This window comes from Somniosus microcephalus, chromosome 1 (genome assembly GCF_052327205.1).
Source record: "Somniosus microcephalus isolate GS21.2 chromosome 1, FLI_Smic_1.0, whole genome shotgun sequence".
In the NCBI taxonomy this organism is placed as follows: domain Eukaryota; kingdom Metazoa; phylum Chordata; class Chondrichthyes; order Squaliformes; family Somniosidae; genus Somniosus; species Somniosus microcephalus.
This window is the reverse complement of record NC_140987.1, coordinates 329,451,942-329,469,793: the sequence shown is the minus strand read 5'-3', so window position 1 is coordinate 329,469,793 and position 17,852 is coordinate 329,451,942. Positions and strand designations below refer to the sequence as shown.

General features: G+C 46.9%; 1 protein-coding gene across 1 annotated transcript in view; it reads left to right on the top strand.

Moving 5' to 3' along the window:
- LOC147124903 (dedicator of cytokinesis protein 11-like) overlaps positions 1 to 17,852 on the top strand; it is a 458,563-nt gene that overhangs the window by 295,110 nt on the left and 145,601 nt on the right. Inside the window, exons 37-39 of the mRNA XM_085994653.1 lie at positions 11,771 to 11,818; positions 13,323 to 13,465; positions 15,108 to 15,223. Of these exons, the coding sequence (XP_085850779.1) occupies positions 11,771 to 11,818; positions 13,323 to 13,465; positions 15,108 to 15,223 (307 nt within the window). The remainder of the gene's footprint in view (positions 1 to 11,770; positions 11,819 to 13,322; positions 13,466 to 15,107; positions 15,224 to 17,852) is intronic.

The following is a 17,852-nucleotide window of genomic DNA, read 5'->3' as shown; positions in this document are numbered from 1 at the left end:
CAGTCTCCTGTGTGTGTAATAGTGACTCAGTGCAGTTTCCAGTGTATGTAATAGTGACACACAGTGCAGTGTCCAATGTGTGTAATAGTGACTCACATACAGTCTCCAGTGTCTGTAATAGTGGCTCACTGTGCATTCTCCAGTGAGTGTAATGGTGACACACAGTGCAGTCTCCAGTGTAATAGTGACTCACAGTGCAGTTTCCAGTGTGTGTAATAATGACTCACAGTGCAGTCTCCAATGTGTGTAATATTGACACCTTGTGCAGTCTCCAGTGTAGTAGTGACTTAGCGTGCAGTCTCAAGTGTGTGTAATGGTGACTCACAGTGCAGTCACCAGTGTGTGTAATAGTGACACACAGTACAGTCTCCAATCTGTGTAATAGTGATTAACAGTGCAGTTTCCAGTGTGTGTAATAGTGATTAACAGTGCAGTCTCTGGTGTGTGTAATAGTGATTCACAGTGCAGTCTCCAGTGTGTGTAATAGTGACTCACAGTGCAGTCTCCTGTGTGTGTAATAGTGACTCACAGTGCAGTCTCCTGTGTGGTAATAGTGACTCGCAGTAGCAGACTCCAGTGTAATAGTGACTCCCAGTGATGTCTCCAGTGTGTGTAATAGTGACTCGCAGTGCAGTCTCCAGTGTGTGTAATAGTGACTCACATGCAGTCTCCAGTGTGTGTAATAGTGAGTCGCAGTGCAGTTTCCAGTGTGTGTAATAGAGACACACAGTGCTGTCTCCAGTGTGTGTAATGGTGACACACAGTGCAGTCACCAGTGTAATAGTGACTTACAGTGCAGTCTCCAGTGTGTGTAATAGTGACTCGCAATGATGTCTCCAGTGTGTGTAATAGTGACTCGCAGTGCAGTCACCAGTGTAATAGTGACTCACATTGCAGTCTCCAGTCTGTGTAATAGTGACTCACAGTGCAGTCTCCAGTATAATAGTGAATCACAATGCAGTCTCCAGTGTGTGTAATAGTGACACACAGTGCAGTCTCCAATCTATGCAATAACGACTCTCAGTGCAGGCTCCAGTGTGTGTAGTAGTGGCTCACAGTGCAGTCTCCAGTGTGTATAATAGTGACACACAGTGCAGTCTCCAGTATGTGTAATACTGGCTCACAATGCAGTCTACAATGCGTGTAATAGTGACACACAGTGCAGTCTCCAATGTGTGTAATACTGACTCACAGTGCAGTCTCCAGTGTAACAGTGACTCACAGTGCAGTCTCCAGTGTAATAGTGACTCACATGCAGTCTCCAGTGTGTGTAATAGTGACTCACAGTGCAGTCTCCAGTATGTATAATAGAGACACAAAGTGCAGTCCCCAGTGTTTGTGATAGTGACACACAGTGCAGTCTCCGGTGTAATATTGACTCACAGTGCAGTCTCCATTGTGTGTAATAGTGACTCGCATGCTGTCTCCAGTGTGTGTAATAGTGACTTGCTGTGCAGTCTCCAGTGTGTGTAATAGTGACACACAGTGCAGTCTCCAGTGTGTGTAATGGTGACTCTCAGTGCAGTCTCCAGTATAATAGTGATTCACAATGCAGTCTCCAGTATGTGTAATAGAGACACAAAGTGCAGTCACCAGTGTTTGTGATAGTGACGCACAGTGCAATCCCCGGTGTAATATTGACTCACAGTGCAGTCTCCAGGGTGTATAATCGTGTCACACAGTACAGTCCAATGTTTGTAATGGTGACTCACAGTGCAGTCTCCAGTGTAATCGTGACTCACAGTGCAGTCTCCAGTGTAATAGTGACACACAGTGCAGCCTCCGGTGTAATCGTGACTCACAGAGCAGTCTCCAGTGTGTGTAATAGTGACTCACAGTGTAGTCTTCAGTGTGTGTAATAGTGACTCACAGTGCAGTTTCCAGTGTAATAGTGACACACAGTGCAGTCTCCAGTGTGTGTAATAGTGACTCACAGTGTAGTCTTCAGTGTGTGTAATAGTGACTCACAGTGCAGTTTCCAGTGTAATAGTGACACACAGTGCAGTCTCCAGTGTGTGTAATAGTGACTCACAGTGCAGTCTCCAGTGTGTGTAATAGTGACTCACAGTGCAGACTCCAGTGAAATGGTGACTTGCACTGCAGTCGCCATTGTGTGTAATAGTTAATCACAGTTCAGTCTCCATTGTAATACTGACTCACAGTGCAGTCTGTGTAATAGTGACTCACAGTGCAGTCTACAGTGGGTGTAATAGTGACACACAGTGCAGTCTCCATTGTAATAGTGACATACAGTGCAGTCTCCAATGTGTGTAATAGTGACTTACGTGCAGTCTCCAGTGTGTGTAATAGTGGCGCATAGTGCAGTCTCCAGTGTGTGTAATAGTGACTCACTGTGCAGTCTACAGTGTGTGTAATAGTGACACAAAGTGCAGTCTCCAGTGTAACAGTGACTCACAGTGCAATCTCCAGTGTCTGCATTAGTGACTCACATGCAGTCTCCAGTGCGTGTAACAGTGACACACAGTGCAGTTTCCAGTGTAATAGTGACTCACAGTGCAGTTTCCAGTGTGTGTAATAATGACTCACAGTGCGGTCTCCAGTGTGTGTAATAGTGACATACATTGCAGTCTCCAGTGTGTGTAATAGTGACTCTCAGTCCAGTCTCCAGTGTGTGTAATAGTGACACAAAGTGCAGTCTCCAGTGTAATAGTGACTCTCTGCAGTCTCCAGTGTGTGTAATAGTGACTCACAGTGCAGTCTCCAGTGTAATAGTGACTTACATTGCAGCCTCCAGTGCGTGTAATAGTGACACACAGTGCAGTCTCCAGTGTAATAGTGACTGACAGTGCTGTTTCCAGTGTGAGTAATAAACTCACATTGCAGGCTCCAGTGTGTGTAATAGTGACACACAATGCTGTCTCCAATGTGTGTAATAGTGATGGAAGGTGTCGTCGACAGTGCTATCAAGCGGCACTTACTCAGCAATAACCTGCTAACTGACGCCCAGTTTGGGTTCCGCCAGGGCCACTCAGCTCCTGACCTCATTACAGCCTTGGTCCAAACATGGACAAAAGAGCTGAACTCGAGGTGAGGTGAGAGTGACTGCCCTTGACATCAAGGCAGCATTTGATCGAGTGTGGCATCAAGGAGCCCTAGCAAAACTGAAGTCAATGGGAATCAAGGGGGAAACTCTCCATTGGTTGGAATCATACCTAGCACAAAGGAAGTTGGCTGTGGTTGTTGGAGGTCATTCATCTCAATCACATGACATCACTGCAGGAGTTCCTCAGGGCAGTGTCCTAGGCCCAACCATCTTCAGCTGTTTCATCAATGACCTTCCCTCCATCATAAGGTCAGAAGTGGGGATGTTCGCTGATGATTGCACACTGTTCAGCACCATTTGAGACTCGTCAGATACTGATGCAGTCCGTGTCCATATGCAGCAAGACCTGGACAACATTCAGACTTGGGCTGACAAGTGGCAAGTAACATTCGCACCACACAAGTGCCAAGCAATGACCATCTCCAACAAGCGAGACTCTAACCATCTCCCCTTGACATTCAATGGCATTACCATCGCTGAATCCCCCACTATCAACATCCTGGGGGTTACCATTGATCAGAAACTGAACTGGACCAGCCATATAAATACTGTGGCTACAAGAGCAGGCCAGAGGCTGGGAATTCTGCGGCGAGTGTCTCACCTCCTGACTCCCCAAAGCCTTTCCACCATCTACAAGGCACAAGTCAGGAGTGTGATGGAATACTCTCCACTTGCCTGGATGAGCGCAGCTCCAACAACACTCAAGAAGCGCGACACCATTCAGGATAAAGCAGCCCGCTTGATTGGCACTCCATCCACCTTCAACATTCACTCCCTCCACCACCGGTGCACTGTGGCTGCAGTGTGTACCATCTACAAGATGCACTGCAGCAACTCGCCAAAGCTCCTTCAACAGCGCCTTCCAAACCCGCGACCTCTACCAATTAGAAGGACAAGGGCAGCAGACGCATGGGAACATCACCACCTACAAGTTCCCCTCCAAGCCACACACCATCCTGACTTGGACCTGTATCGCCGTTCCTTCACTGTCGCTGGGCCAAAATCCTGGAACTCCCTTCCTAACAGCATTGTGGGTGTACCTACACCACATGGACTGCAGCGGTTCAAGAAGGCGGCTCACCACCATCTTCTCGAGGGCAGTTCGGGATGGGCACTAAATGCAGGACTAGCCAGCCGGTGGCGCCCACATCCCATCAATGAATTTAAAAAAAATAGTGACACACAGTGCAGTTTCATGTGTATGTAATAGTGACACACAGTGCAGTCTCCTGTGTGGTAATAGTGACTCAGAGTAGCAGTCTCCAGTGTAATAGTGACTCGCAGTGATGTCTCCAGTGTGTGTAATAGTGACTCGCAGTGCAGTCTCCAGTGTAATTGTGACTCACAGTGCAGTCTCCAGTGGGTGTAATAGTGACTCACAGTGCAGTCTCCAGTATGTGTAAGAGTGACACAAATTGCAGTATCCAGTGTAATAGTGACTCACAGTGCAGTCTCCAGTGTGTCTAACAGTAAATCACAGTGCAGCCTCCAGTGTGTCTAATAGTGACTCACAGTGCAGTCTCCAGTGTGTCTAACAGTGAATCACAGTGCAGTCTCCAGTGTCTGTAATAGTGACACACAGTGCAGTTTCCAGTGTGTGTAATAATGACACACAATACAGTCTCCAGTGAGTGTAATAGTGACTGAAAGTGCATTTTCCTGTGTGTAATAGTGACTCACAGTGCAGTCTCCAGTGTGTGTAATAGTGGCACACCGTGCAGTCTCCAGTGTAATAGTGACTCTCAGTGCAGTCTACAGTGTGTGTAATAGTGACACAAAGTGCAGTCTCCAGTGTCTGCAATAGTGACTCGCATGCAGTCTCCAGTGTGTGTTGTAGTGACTCACAGTGCAGCCTCCAGTGCATGTAATAGTGACACACAGTGCAGTCTCCAGTGTAACAGTGACACAGTGCAGTTTCCAGTGTGCGTAATAATGGCTCACATTGCAGTCTCCAGTGTGTGTAATGGAGACTCACATTGCAGCCTCCAGTGCATGTAACAGTGACACACAGTGCAGTCTCCAGTGTAATAGTGACTCACTGTGCAGTCTACAGAGTGTGTAATAGTGACTCACAGTGCAATTTCAATTATAATAGTGACTCACAGTGCAGTTTCCAGTGTGTGTAATAATAACTCACAGTGCAGTCTCCAATGTGTGTAATATTGACACATTGTGCAGTCTCCAGTGTAGTAGTGACTTAGAGTGCAGTCTCAAGTGTGTGTAATGGTGACTCACAGTGCAGTCACCAGTATGTGTAATAGTGACACACAGTACAGTCTCTAATCTGTGTAATAGTGATTAACAGTGCAGATTCCAGTGTGTGTAATAGTGATTCACAGTGCAGTCTCTGGTGTGTGTAATAGTGACTCACAGTGCAGTCTCCAGTGTGTGTAATAGTGACTCGCAGTGCGGTCTCCAGTGTGTGTAATAGTGACTCGCAGTGCGGTCTCCAGTCTGTGTAAGAGTGACTCTCAGTTCAGTCTCCAGTGTGTGTAATAGTGACACAAAGTGCAGTCTCCAGTGCAACAGTGACTCACAGTGCAGTCTCCAGTGTCTGCAATAGTGACTCGCATGCAGTCTCCAGTGTGTGTTGTAGTGACTCACAGTGCAGCCTCCAGTGCGTGTAATAGTGACACACAGTGCAGCCTCCAGTGTAACAGTGACACAGTGCAGTTTCCAGTGTGCGTAATAATGGCTCACATTGCAGTCTCCAGTGTGTGTAATAGTGACTCACAGTGCAGTCTCCTGTGTGTGTAATAGTGACTCGCAGTGCGGTCTCCAGTGTGTGTAATAGTGACACACAGTGCAGTCCCCAGTGTTTGTGATAGTGACACACAGTGCAGTCTCCGGTGTAATATTGACTCTCCGTGCAGTCTCCATTGTGTTTAATAGTGACTCGCAGTGCAGTCTCCAGTGTAATTGTGACTCACAGTGCAGTCTCCAGTGTGTGTAATAGTGACTCACATGCTGTCTACAGTGTGTGTAATAGTGACTTGCTGTGCAGTCTCCAGTGTGTGTAATAGTGACACACAGTGCAGTCTCCAGTGTGTGTAATGGTGACTCACAGTGCAGTCTCCAGTGTAATAGTGATTCACAATGCAGTCTCCAGTATGTGTAATAGAGACACAAAGTGCAGTCCCCAGTGTTTGTGATAGTGACGCACAGTGCAGTCCCCGGTGTAATATTGACTCACAGTGCAGTCTCCAGGGTGGATAATCGTGTCACACAGTACAGTCCAGTGTTTGTAATAGTGACTCGCAGTGCAGTCTCCAGTGTGTGTAATAGTGACACACAGTGCCATCTCCAGTGTGTGTAATAGTGACTCAGAGTGCAGTCTCCAGTGTAATAGTGACTCACAGTGCAGTCGCCAGTGTAATAATGGCTCACAGTGCAGTCTCCAGTGTAATAGTGACTCACAGTGCAGTCGCCAGTGTAACAGTGGCTCACAGTGCAGTCTCCAGTGTAATAGTGACTCACAGTGCAGTCTCCAGTGTAATAGTGACTCACAGTGCAGTCGCCAGTGTAATAATGGCTCACAGTGCAGTCTCCAGTGTAATAGTGACTCACAGTGCAGTCGCCAGTGTAACAGTGGCTCACAGTGCAGTCTCCAGTGTAATAGTGACTCACAGTGCAGTCTCCAATGTAATAGTGACTCACAGTGCCATCTCCAGTGTGTGTCATCGTGACACACAGTGCAGTCCCCGGTGTTTGTAATATTGACACACAGTGCAGCCTCCGGTGTAATAGTGACTCAAAGTGCAGTCTGCAGTGTGTGTAATAGTGCCTCAAATTGCAGACTCCAGTGTGGGTAATAATGACTCACAGTGCAGTCTGCAATCTGTGTAATAGTGACTCACAGTGCCATCTCCAGTGTGTGTAATAGTGACTCACAGTGCCATCTCCAGTGTTTGTAATAGTGACACACAGTGCAGCCTCCAGTGTAATCGTGACTCACAGAGCAGTCTCCAGTGTGTGTAATAGTGTCACACAGTAGTCTCCAGTGTGTGTAATAGTGACTCACATTGCAGTCTCCAGTGTAATAGTGACTCACAGTGCAGACTCCATTGTGTAAAATAGTGACTCACAGTGCAGTTTCCAGTGTAATAGTGACACACATTGCAGTCTCCAGTGTGCGTATTAGTGACTCACAGTGCAGTCTCCAGTGTGTCTAATAGTGATTCACAGTGCAATCTCCAGTGTAATAGAGACACAAAGTGCAGTCCCCAGTGTTTGTGAAAGTGATGCACAGTGCAGTCCCCGGTGTAATATTGACTCTCAGAGCAGTCTCCTGTGTGTATAATCGTGTCACACAGTACAGTCCAGTGTTTGTAATAGTGACTCGCAGTGCAGTCTTCAGTGTGTGTGTGATAGTGACTCACAGTGCAGTCTCCAGTGTAATAGTGACTCACAGTGCAGTTTCCAGTGTAATAGTGACTCACAGTGCAGCCTCCAGTGTAATAGTGACTCACAGTGCCATCTCCAGTGTGTGTAATAGTGACTCACAGTGCAGTCCCCAGTGTTTGTAATAGTGACACACAGTGCAGCCTCCGGTGTAATCGTGACTCGCAGAGCAGTCTCCAGTGTGTGTAATTGTGTCACACAGTAGTCTCCAGTGTGTGTAATAGTGACTCACAGTGTAGTCTTCAGTGTGTGTAATAGCGACTTACAGTGCAGTTTCCAGTGTGATAGTGACTCACAGTGCAGTCTCCAGTGTAATAGTGACTCACAGTGCAGTCTCCAGTGTAATAGTGACTCACAGTGCAGTCTCCAGTGTGTGTAATAGTGACTCACAGTGTAGTCTTCAGTGTGTGTAATAGTGACTCACAGTGCAGTTTCCAGTGTAATAGCGACACACAGTGCAGTCTCCAGTGTGTGTAATAGTGACTCACAGTGCAGTCTCCAGTGTGTGTAATAGTGACTCACAGTGCAGACTCCAGTGAAATGGTGACTTGCACTGCAGTCGCCATTGTGTGTAATAGTTAATCTCAGTTCAGTCTCCATTGTAATACTGACTCACAGTGCAGTCTGTGTAATAGTGACTCACAGAGCAGTCTACAGTGGGTGTAATAGTGACACACAGTGCAGTCATAGTGACGCCTCCATTGTGTGTAATAGTGACTCACAGTGCAGTCTCCAGTGCGTGTAATAGTGACTCTCAGTGCAGTCTCCAGTATGTGTATTAATGACTCACACTGCAGTCTCCAGTATGTATAATAGTGACACACAGTGCAGTCTCCAGTGTGTGTAATAGTGACTCACAGTGCAGTATCCAGTATGTGTATTAGTGACTCACAGTGCAGTCTCCAGTGTGTCTAATAGTGATTCACAGAGCAGTCTCCAGTGTGTATAATTGTGTCACACAGTACAGTCCAGTGTTTGTAATAGTGACACACAGTGCCATCTCCAATGTGTGTGATGATAATAATTCAACTTTATTGTCATTGCACAAGTACATGAACAACGAAATGTGATCTTGCAAGCTCCCATGACTGGGAGAAGCAAAGCCGCTGCGTCGGTGCGCGCCGCCATTCCATTTCCACCATTCCTCCTGTCCGACAATCTTCAGCCCAACGCCCGGGCCTGCTCACCAGCCGCTCCTCCTTCCATGACCTTCTCGCCAACCGCCCCTCCTCGGGGCTCCTTCCGTGACCTTCTGCACTTGGTCTTCCCTGATAGTCACCCCTCCAGGTACTAACCAGGCCTGGCTCTGCTTAGCTTCCAAGCCTTGCCAGTGACCCTGTCCCTAGTCCCAGGAACAGGGCTTAGTGACTCACAGTGCAGTCTGCAGTGAAATGGTGATTCGCAGTGCAGTCTCCATTGTGTTTAATAGTGAGTCGCAATGCAGCCTCCAGTGTGTGTAATAGAGACTCACAGTGCGGTCTCCAGTGTAATAGTGACACACAGTGCAGTCTCCAGTGTAATAGTGACACACAGTGCAGTCTCCAGTGTAATAGTGACTCACAGTGCAGACTCCATTGTGTAAAGTAGTGACTCACTATGCAGTTTCCAGTGTAATAGTGACACACAGTGCAGTCTCCAGTGTGTGTAATACTGACTCACAGTGCAGTCTGCAGTCTGTGTAATAGTGACTCACAGTGCAGTCTACAGTATGTGAAATAGTGACACACAGTGCAGTCTGCAGTGTGGGTAATAGTGACTTTCTGGTGTGTGTAATAGTGAAGCACAGTGCAGTCTCCAGTGTTTATAATAGTGACACACAGTGCAGTCTCCATTGTAATAGTGACTCACAGTGAAGTCTCCAGTGTGAGTAATAGTGACTCACAGTGCAGTCTCCAGTGTGTGTAATAGTGAAACACAGTGCAGTCTCCAGTGTGTGTAATAGTGATTCACAGTGCAATCTCCAGTGTAATAGAGACACAAAGTGCAGTCCCCGGTGTTTGTGATAGTGACACACAGTGCAGTCCCCGGTGTAATATTGACCCACAGAGCAGTCTCCCGTGTGTATAATCGTGTCACACAGTACAGTCCAGTGTTTGTAATAGTGACTCACAGTGCAGTCTCCAGTGTGTGTGTAATAGTGACTCACATGCAGTCTCCAGTTTAATAGTGACTCACAGTGCTTTTTCCAGTGTGTGTAATAGTGACACACAGTGCCATCTCCAGTGTGTGTAATAGTGGCTCACATTGCAGTCTCCAGTGAAATGGTGACTCGCAGTGCAGTCTCCATTGTGTTTAATAGTGAGTCACAATGCAGCCTCCAGTGTGTGTAATAGTGACTCAGTGCAGTCTCCAGTGTAATAGTGACTCACAGTGCAGTCTCCAGTGTAATAGTGACTCACAGTGCAGTCTCCAGTGTAATAGTGACTCACAGTGCCATCTCCAGTGTGTGTAATAGTGACTCACAGTGCAGTCTCCAGTGTTTGTAATAGTGACATACAGTGCAGTCTCCAGTGTGAGTAATAGTGACACACAGTGCAGTCTCCTGTGTAATAGTGACTCGGTGCAGTTTCCTCGTGTAATAGTGACACACAGTGCAGACTCCAGTGTGTGCAATACTGACTCTCAGTGCAGTCTGCAGCCTGTGTACTAGTGACTCACAGTGCAGTCTATAGTGTGTGAAATAGTGACTCACAGTGCAGTCTCCAATCTGTGTAATAGTGACCTACAGTGCAATCTCCAGTGTGTGTAATAATGATTCACAGTGCAATCTCCAGTGTAATAGAGACACACAGTGCAATCTCCAGTGTGTGTAGTAGTGACACACAGTGCAGTCTCCAGTGTGTGTAGTAGTGACTCACAGTGCAGACTCCAGTGTAATAGTGACTCACAGTGCAGACTCCAGTGTGTAAAATAGTTACTCACTATGCAGTTTCCAGTGTAATAGTGACACACAGTGCAGTCTCCAGTGTGTGTAATAGTGACTCACAGTACAGTCTCCAGTGTGTGTAATAGTGACTCACAGTGCAGACTCCAGTGTAATAGTGACACACAGTGCAGTCTGCAGTGTGTGTAATACTGACTCATGGTGCAGTCTGCAGTGTGTGTAATAGTGACTCTCCGGTGTGTGTAATAGTGACTCGCGTTGCATTCTCCAGTGTGTAAAATAGTGACACACAGTGCAGTCTCCATTGTAATAGTGACATACAGTGCAATCTCCAGTGTGTGTAATAGTGATTCACAGTGCAATCTCCAGTGTGTGTAGTAGTGACTCACAGTGCAGTCTCTAGTGTAATATGACTCACAGTGGAGCCTCCAGTGAGTGTAATAGTGATTCACAGTGCAATCACCAGTGTAATAGTGACTCACAGTGCAGTTTCCAGTGTGTGTAATAGTGACACACAGTGCAGTCTCCAGTGTGTGTAATTATGACACACAGTGCAGTCTCCAGTGAGTGTAATAGTGACTCACTGTGCAGTCTCCAATGTGTTGACTAGTGACTCACAGTGCAATCACCAGTGTAATAGTGCCTCACAGTGCAGACTCCAGTGTGTGTAATAGTGGCTCACAGTGCAGTCTCCAGTGTGTGTAATGGTGGCTCACAGTGCAGTCTCCAGTGTGTTGACTAGTGACTCACAGTGGAGTCTCCAGTGTAATAGTGCCTCACAGTGCAGTCTCCTGTGTGTGTAATAGTGACTCACAGTGCAATCTCCAGTGTGTGTAATAATGACTCTTTGTGTAGCGTTCATTGGCCACAATAATCTTCAGACTCGTACTTTCACTAAATGACCTGGTTGAATGATTTCAATCTCATTATTTGGTGCAGTGACAATTGAGACCTGCGTGCTAAAAAGGCCTGCTATCTGTATGATCTAGAAATAGTTGAGATTACCCAATGGCTGTTATTTTTCAAATGGCACTTTTAAACTCCCAACTGCTCACTCAGCCTTTGGTTTTCCATTCACCACAATACTTCTGCAGCCAATACTTTTGCTCAACCACTTCCTCACCTCCACCTTTGATGGCTTTGTCACCAACAAAATCCTTACTCTCGCTTATCCTGGTTGTTACCCCGTTATGCTGTTCCATCTTCACCTCCTCAGATCCAGTGAACATAGACTTGAGCATGTCTGGCATGCAACTGGTTTGGTCCTCCATCACCAGATCCTGCTCGGTCACATCAAGCACTATTTTGGGATATGTATAATTTAAAGTCTTCTGAATAAGATGTGGGATTTTGCAGTGTCAGGAATGTGACCAAAGTAAACCATTGAAATGCACAAATCATTGACTGTTCTGTTATTCCAGGGTGTGCCTTCATCAGTTCAGATATATGGGAAGAAGACATATAATAAGGTACTGCGAACTGTTTCAGTAAGAGCATGTGAGCCTACTTCAATAATTGTGTTTGCTTAAGAGTGTTTTATCAAATTAAAACTAAATAAACAGGTTGTTTCATTCCTCCTTTCATTTACTGTATGGGAGAGAGGCATGGTGCCAATTTCTAACACAGTTGCTTTGATAGTTGCTTAAGAAAGAGGAATATTAAAAGGTATGGGAAGTGAATGGGAGATTGTTCTCCCGGAACCTCTCCTTCCATAGAAACTCTCCTACTCATTTTAATGGCCACCACCTCGAACTCTCTGCTCCCATGGTCTAAATCACAGGCAAGGCCTTCTCCAAGCACATCCTTGTATACCTCACCATCCACGTCCCCCAACCCCACTTCCTTCTGTGTCTGCCCCGGATAAAACACTCCCCAAAGTCACTTACAGTTATACTTTCAAACTCTCAACTGCTCACTCCCTTACCTCCGCCTTTGATGGCTTTGTCACCAACACAACTCTTACTCTCTCCCACTCCGGTTGTTACCCCATTATGTCGTTTCATCATCACCTCCTCATATCCAGTGGATGTAGACTTGAGTATGTCTGACATGCAACTGGTTTGGCCATCCATCACCAGATCCTGCTAGACCACAGCAAGCACTATCATCCACTGCTCCAGAATTATTCCGGTAATACCCTGCCTCTTCTTCACCACCAACCATCTCCTTAAATCCCTCTCCCCTGCCCCCTCCACCATCACCTCCAGTAACCAACTCATGGACGTCGTCTTCAACAAGATTGAGACCATCCGTTCGGCTGCCTCTGCTGATTCCTCCTCTCCCCCGGCCATCCTAGCCCTGAAATCATGCCTGTCTCTGGCTTCAGTCTCATCTCCCCCTCCACCCCATACCCTCTCGTCCATAAGACCAACCTCCTCCTTTAACCCTATTCCGACTAAACTGCTGACCACACAACTTCCCTCCCTGGCCCCCATTCTGGCTGATATTGCAAATGGTGCCCTCTCCTCAGATACTGTCCCCATCCCTTTCAACACTGCCATCAACCCCTCTGTTCTCGTGAACTATTACAGCCCACAATGAGACATTAAGCCGAGGCCCCCTGTGCCCCCCTCAGGTGGACTTAAAAGATCCCACTACACTTTAGAAGTACTTCATTGGGTATAAAGCGCTTTGGGACATCCTGAGGTCATGAAAGGCGCTGTAGAAATGCAAGTTTGTTCTTTCCGTCATACTGCCAGCTTCTCAAATCTCCTTTATGCTGGGATCTCCAGAAGCCAAGCATTGCTCTATTCATACATACATGTAAATATATCGCTTGGACACAAACTGTGCTGAATTGCAGTTATAAATATTGTTCTAATACATTTTCCTTTATGTGAGGAAAAACTATAACATTGTAGTGTCTAATGCAATGTGTAATATGTGTATTATGCTCCAAGGATTAGTTGCAGTTTGAATGAGATGCTTCTTGCTCAGTGATAAAGGAGTGTATAATTAAATTTTTATTTTAAGGTTTCAAGAAGGACTGGGCTCCAAGCACCCTGCGTCTGAGAGGAAATCCCAGACTATGCCAGCTCTTCGTAGCCGAGCAGGAGCAATGCACACCCGACTGCAGCAGATTGGCCATGTGGACAGCTCATTCACCCTTAACCACAGTACGTCCAGACGCACACATCTCCTTATCTCTTGCATTACATATTCAATGAACTGACACTGGGAGAATAATAAGTCATTGCTAGTTTGTTAGCGAGCTACCTGGCTGAGTCTCGAGCCTCTCTTGATGGTGCTCTTTCCCCTGGCTATTGTAGGCTGCTGTGCACTGACTTAGACACACCATCAAATACAATAGTTCCCATCCCCAACACTACAATGCTCTCATCCTTTTTAACAAGTTGTATGTAATCCTTTAAAGGACACTTCGTATTATTATGCAGTTACGTCCTTTGTATTTTACTTCAAAATGAATCCCCCTTTACAGCAGAGGTGAGGTGTGATAAAATGACCTTATTTCTGGGGGGGGGCATTAAATAGCCTTCATACAGAAAAAAATGGTGGCGACTCTTTTTAATCTGACCCAACGATCTGACGGTCCTGACAGCCAATATCTCTAGTAAAACCCAATGCTCAAAATCCTGGATCTGTAGCTGAAATTACGTTCCTACTTTGATATGAACCTGTCAGGTGATGCCACAGGTGGACTGATGATATAGAGCCTGGCTACATGCTAGCTCCCTCTGTAATAACCATCTGTTCAGTGCTGATACAATTAAAGATGTATTTGCATAATTTTAATCCCATGAATATTAACATTTGAATGAATGATCCTTTGTTTGATCGAAACTGCAGTTCGTGCTGTACCCTACATAACACGTTCGTCAGTCCTGACCTCTGGATCTAGGTCCCTAAATGCCTAAAACCGCTTCAAAAACCAACAATAACCTCCCCAAATCTTCTGCCACCCACTTTCCTTCGCCCGGTACCCCCCACCTAGTTTCTCCTCTGTGAGGCACTGAGAGGTCTTTATCACATTTAAGCTGCTATATAAATTCAAGCTGCTGCTGAAGCAGTTATTGGCTTTAGGCTGATGTTCGGAGTGTGATGGACATCTGGCAGACTGCAGTTATATGACTGACTGCACACTGTTACCAAGGCTAGTGCAGAGGAGTTCTGATTGGCTGTATGTGCAAAACTCCACTGCTGGCTGGTTAACTTTTAAGTTGAGAGGGGAACACACTGGATTGCTCGCTTTCACCCCAAGGGTCCAGTCCTAACTCTCGAGTTAATACTGCCGCTGTTGCATCGCTCGATACCCAAAGATGCCTTGCTCACACCTGCACCCTTTGGTTGAGAAAATATCTTGAACGCTCCACTCATTCTGTTTGGTAATGTTACACAAGTTGTAATGGGTAGGAAGGAACTTCAAAGCAATTATGCAATCAATGAAATTTTGATTGAAATATCTCCAGCGCTAAGTGCGATGCACGGAGGGATTTGAGCATTTGTTAATCCGTAGATTGTTTAATATAGAAAAACAAATCATCATGGGGTTTTTTTTCTGATGTAATGCCGGTACACAATCGCAGACTTAAAATGCAGTTAATCATAAAATAGGCTACAAACAAATGTAAGACTCTTATCGTGACGCGATCAGTTTATGACAGCTCGTGTCTTTGCTTCCGTTCATCACCAGCTTCCTTCCCACCTCCCTGATCACAGAACCTGATGTTATTTTAAGGTAGTTAGAGGAATAATTCCTTGGATTTGAAATGGCTCTGTGTATTCTGTATCTTTCCGCAGATTTCGGAACAGGTGAAGCAGACATTAGCCACCAATCTTTGTTGGAAGGTAACTTGGCCACTGAAGTGTGTCTCACAGTTTTGGACACAGTATCGTACTTCATTCATAATTTCAAGGTTAGCAACAGGTCATTTTCTTTTCTTTTTTTGCTATGAAAGTCCACATTCAACTCCAGCACACGTTCTTTGTGTCATATGGAAAGGTATGGTAACCTACTGCTCATAGTACTGGTCTAGCAACGCAAGAGATTGTGGGGGAGAAATTCGGTTGTTAGCGCCACCGATTAACGCCTAAAGAGGTCGAGAAGTGGGGCGCTAGCCAATTTCCGGGCGGGCGCAAGGCGCCCCATATTGAGCATGCATTTAGCGCCGGCGCTAAATCTTAGCGCCCGCTCATGGGCGCAGGCTGATTATGACGTTATTTGAGTGTGCAACGCCTTTTGGGCGCCCCGGACTGGAAATTCAGTGGCGCCCCACTCCTAGTGCTAATAGTGACAGCTTACCTGGGCCTTACCAAGTCGCTCTCGGGCTGGAGGAGCGTTATTTAAAGGGGACTGGTGTGGTTTAAAAGCGGCAGCCATTTTTGGAGCACAACTTCCTCGAGAGCTACAAAGAGTTGCTGAGCTGCACACTGAGAGCCATTTGACCACTGAGCCAGCGCAGGCAGACGATCTTCAGCCTTCTGACCATCACCTTGCTGTTGGTGAGCCTTGACAACGGGGAACCTTCCTGTGGGCACTTATTATGGGGGCTGCATTGGAGGGGAACGACCTGCTGCTGAATCACCTGGAAAGGGCACTGAGATGCTGGGAGAGGGGGGCGGGCATGGCCAGACGGAGGAGGGCCAACAGACATCGTCACAGCAGACCTTACGCTGGCAGGGTTTTCCGACAGCAGTTTTCCTACATGAACATGCCGGAGGAGCAGTGTGTCAGAAGGCTGTGATTTGGAAAGGAGGTGGTGACTGAGCTGTGCCAGCTGCTTCAGCCAGATCTGCAGCCTCAGATAAGGTGCAGGACATCTCTGTCGGTGGCTGAGAAGATGCCTGCTGGCCTGAACTTCTACGCGAGTGGCTCTTCTCAAGCTGTGCGTCAGTGGCTGATCAGAAGTAGCTTCTAGGCCCCTCTCACGGAATGCTTGCTGCCATTCCAAGAACAGGAATGGAACCGGTCTGATACCCCCAAGCCTGTGAAGGGCAAGATGCATGTAAATAGCAGGCATGGCCATTGTAAATGAAGAAAGTGTTTCATTACACAAAATGTGGTTCCTTCAAACATGAGAAAGCTATGGCAACAGAAAGCAAAACTAATTCACTGACACATAACTGCCTCTCACACCCGGGAGACTGTCCAAAACATAAATCACATTCCGACCATCTTCCTTGGCCTTGATTCCACTGCGCCAACCAAAGCATCCAATGCCCCATCAGTGAGGCTTTCCGCCCTCTGCCTCACCCTTTCCATGTCTTGCTAGGCTGGTCCGCCACAGGTAGGCTCCCACCGCTTTGAAGGCCTACAAGGCAGTGAGTGTGTCTGGTGATGCCAATTGACCTGCCCCTTTAAGAGCTGGCCGGCGCCAGTGTGTCTCAGGGAAAGTGATTATTGACAGCACCCTCGCTGCGCCCCGCCGCCGCGAAATTGGGTTGCGCCGCCGGGTTAGCGCCTTAAGAATAGCGTGCAGCACCTGATTTAGCGCCGCAATCACCTTTAGGGGCGCTGCAACCCAATATCGCGCTAGGTGGCGCTAAATTGCGCCTGGCGCTAAACTTTGCGCATCGTCAGGACCAGCGCCCAAACGCGGCTATAGCGAATTTCTAGGCCCGTGAGTTTAAATCCTGTTAATTGAATGGCTCAAGGGCCTCGAATGTTCTACCTCACCACCACTTCTCTCGACCCCTCCACTGTCTCTAAATTGTCAGACTGCTTGTCCGACATCCAGTACTGGATGAGCAGGAATGTCCTCCAACTCAATATTGGGAAGGCCGAAGCCATTGTTTTCGGTCACTGCCACAAACTCTGTTCCCTAGCCACCGGCTCGATCCCTCTCCCTAACATCTATTTGAGGCTGAACCAGACTGTTCGCAACCTTGGTGTCATATTTGACCCTGAAATGAGCTTCCGACCACATATCCGCAGCATAACTAAGACCGTCTATTTCCACCTCCGTAACATCGCCCGTCTCTGCCCCTGCCTCAGCTCATCCGCAACTGAAACCCTCATCCATGCTTTTGTTACCTTTAGACTTGACTATTTCTACGCACTCCTGGCCGGCCTCCCACATTCTACCTTGCGTAAGCTTGAGGTCATCCAAATCTCAGCTGCCCGTGTCCTAACTCGCACCAAGTCCCATTGACCCATCATCCCTGTGCTCACTGACCTACATTGGCTCCCAGTTAAGCAACGCTTCAATTTTAAAATTCTCATGCTTGTTTTCAAATCTCTTCATGGCCTCGACCCTCCCTATCTCTCTAACCTCCTCCAGCCCTACAACTCTCCGAGATATCTGTGCTTCTCCAATTCTAGCCTCTTGAGCATCCCTGATTATAATTGTTCAACTATTGGTGGCCATACCTTCAGCTGCCAAAGCCCTAAGCTCTGGAATTTCCTCCTTAAACCTCTCCGCCTCACTACCTCTCTTTCCCCCTTTTAGACACTCCTTAAAACCTACCACTTTGACCAAGCTTTTCTGTCCTAATATCTCATTATGAGGCTCGGTGTCAAATTTGTCTGATGCTCCTGTGAAGCAC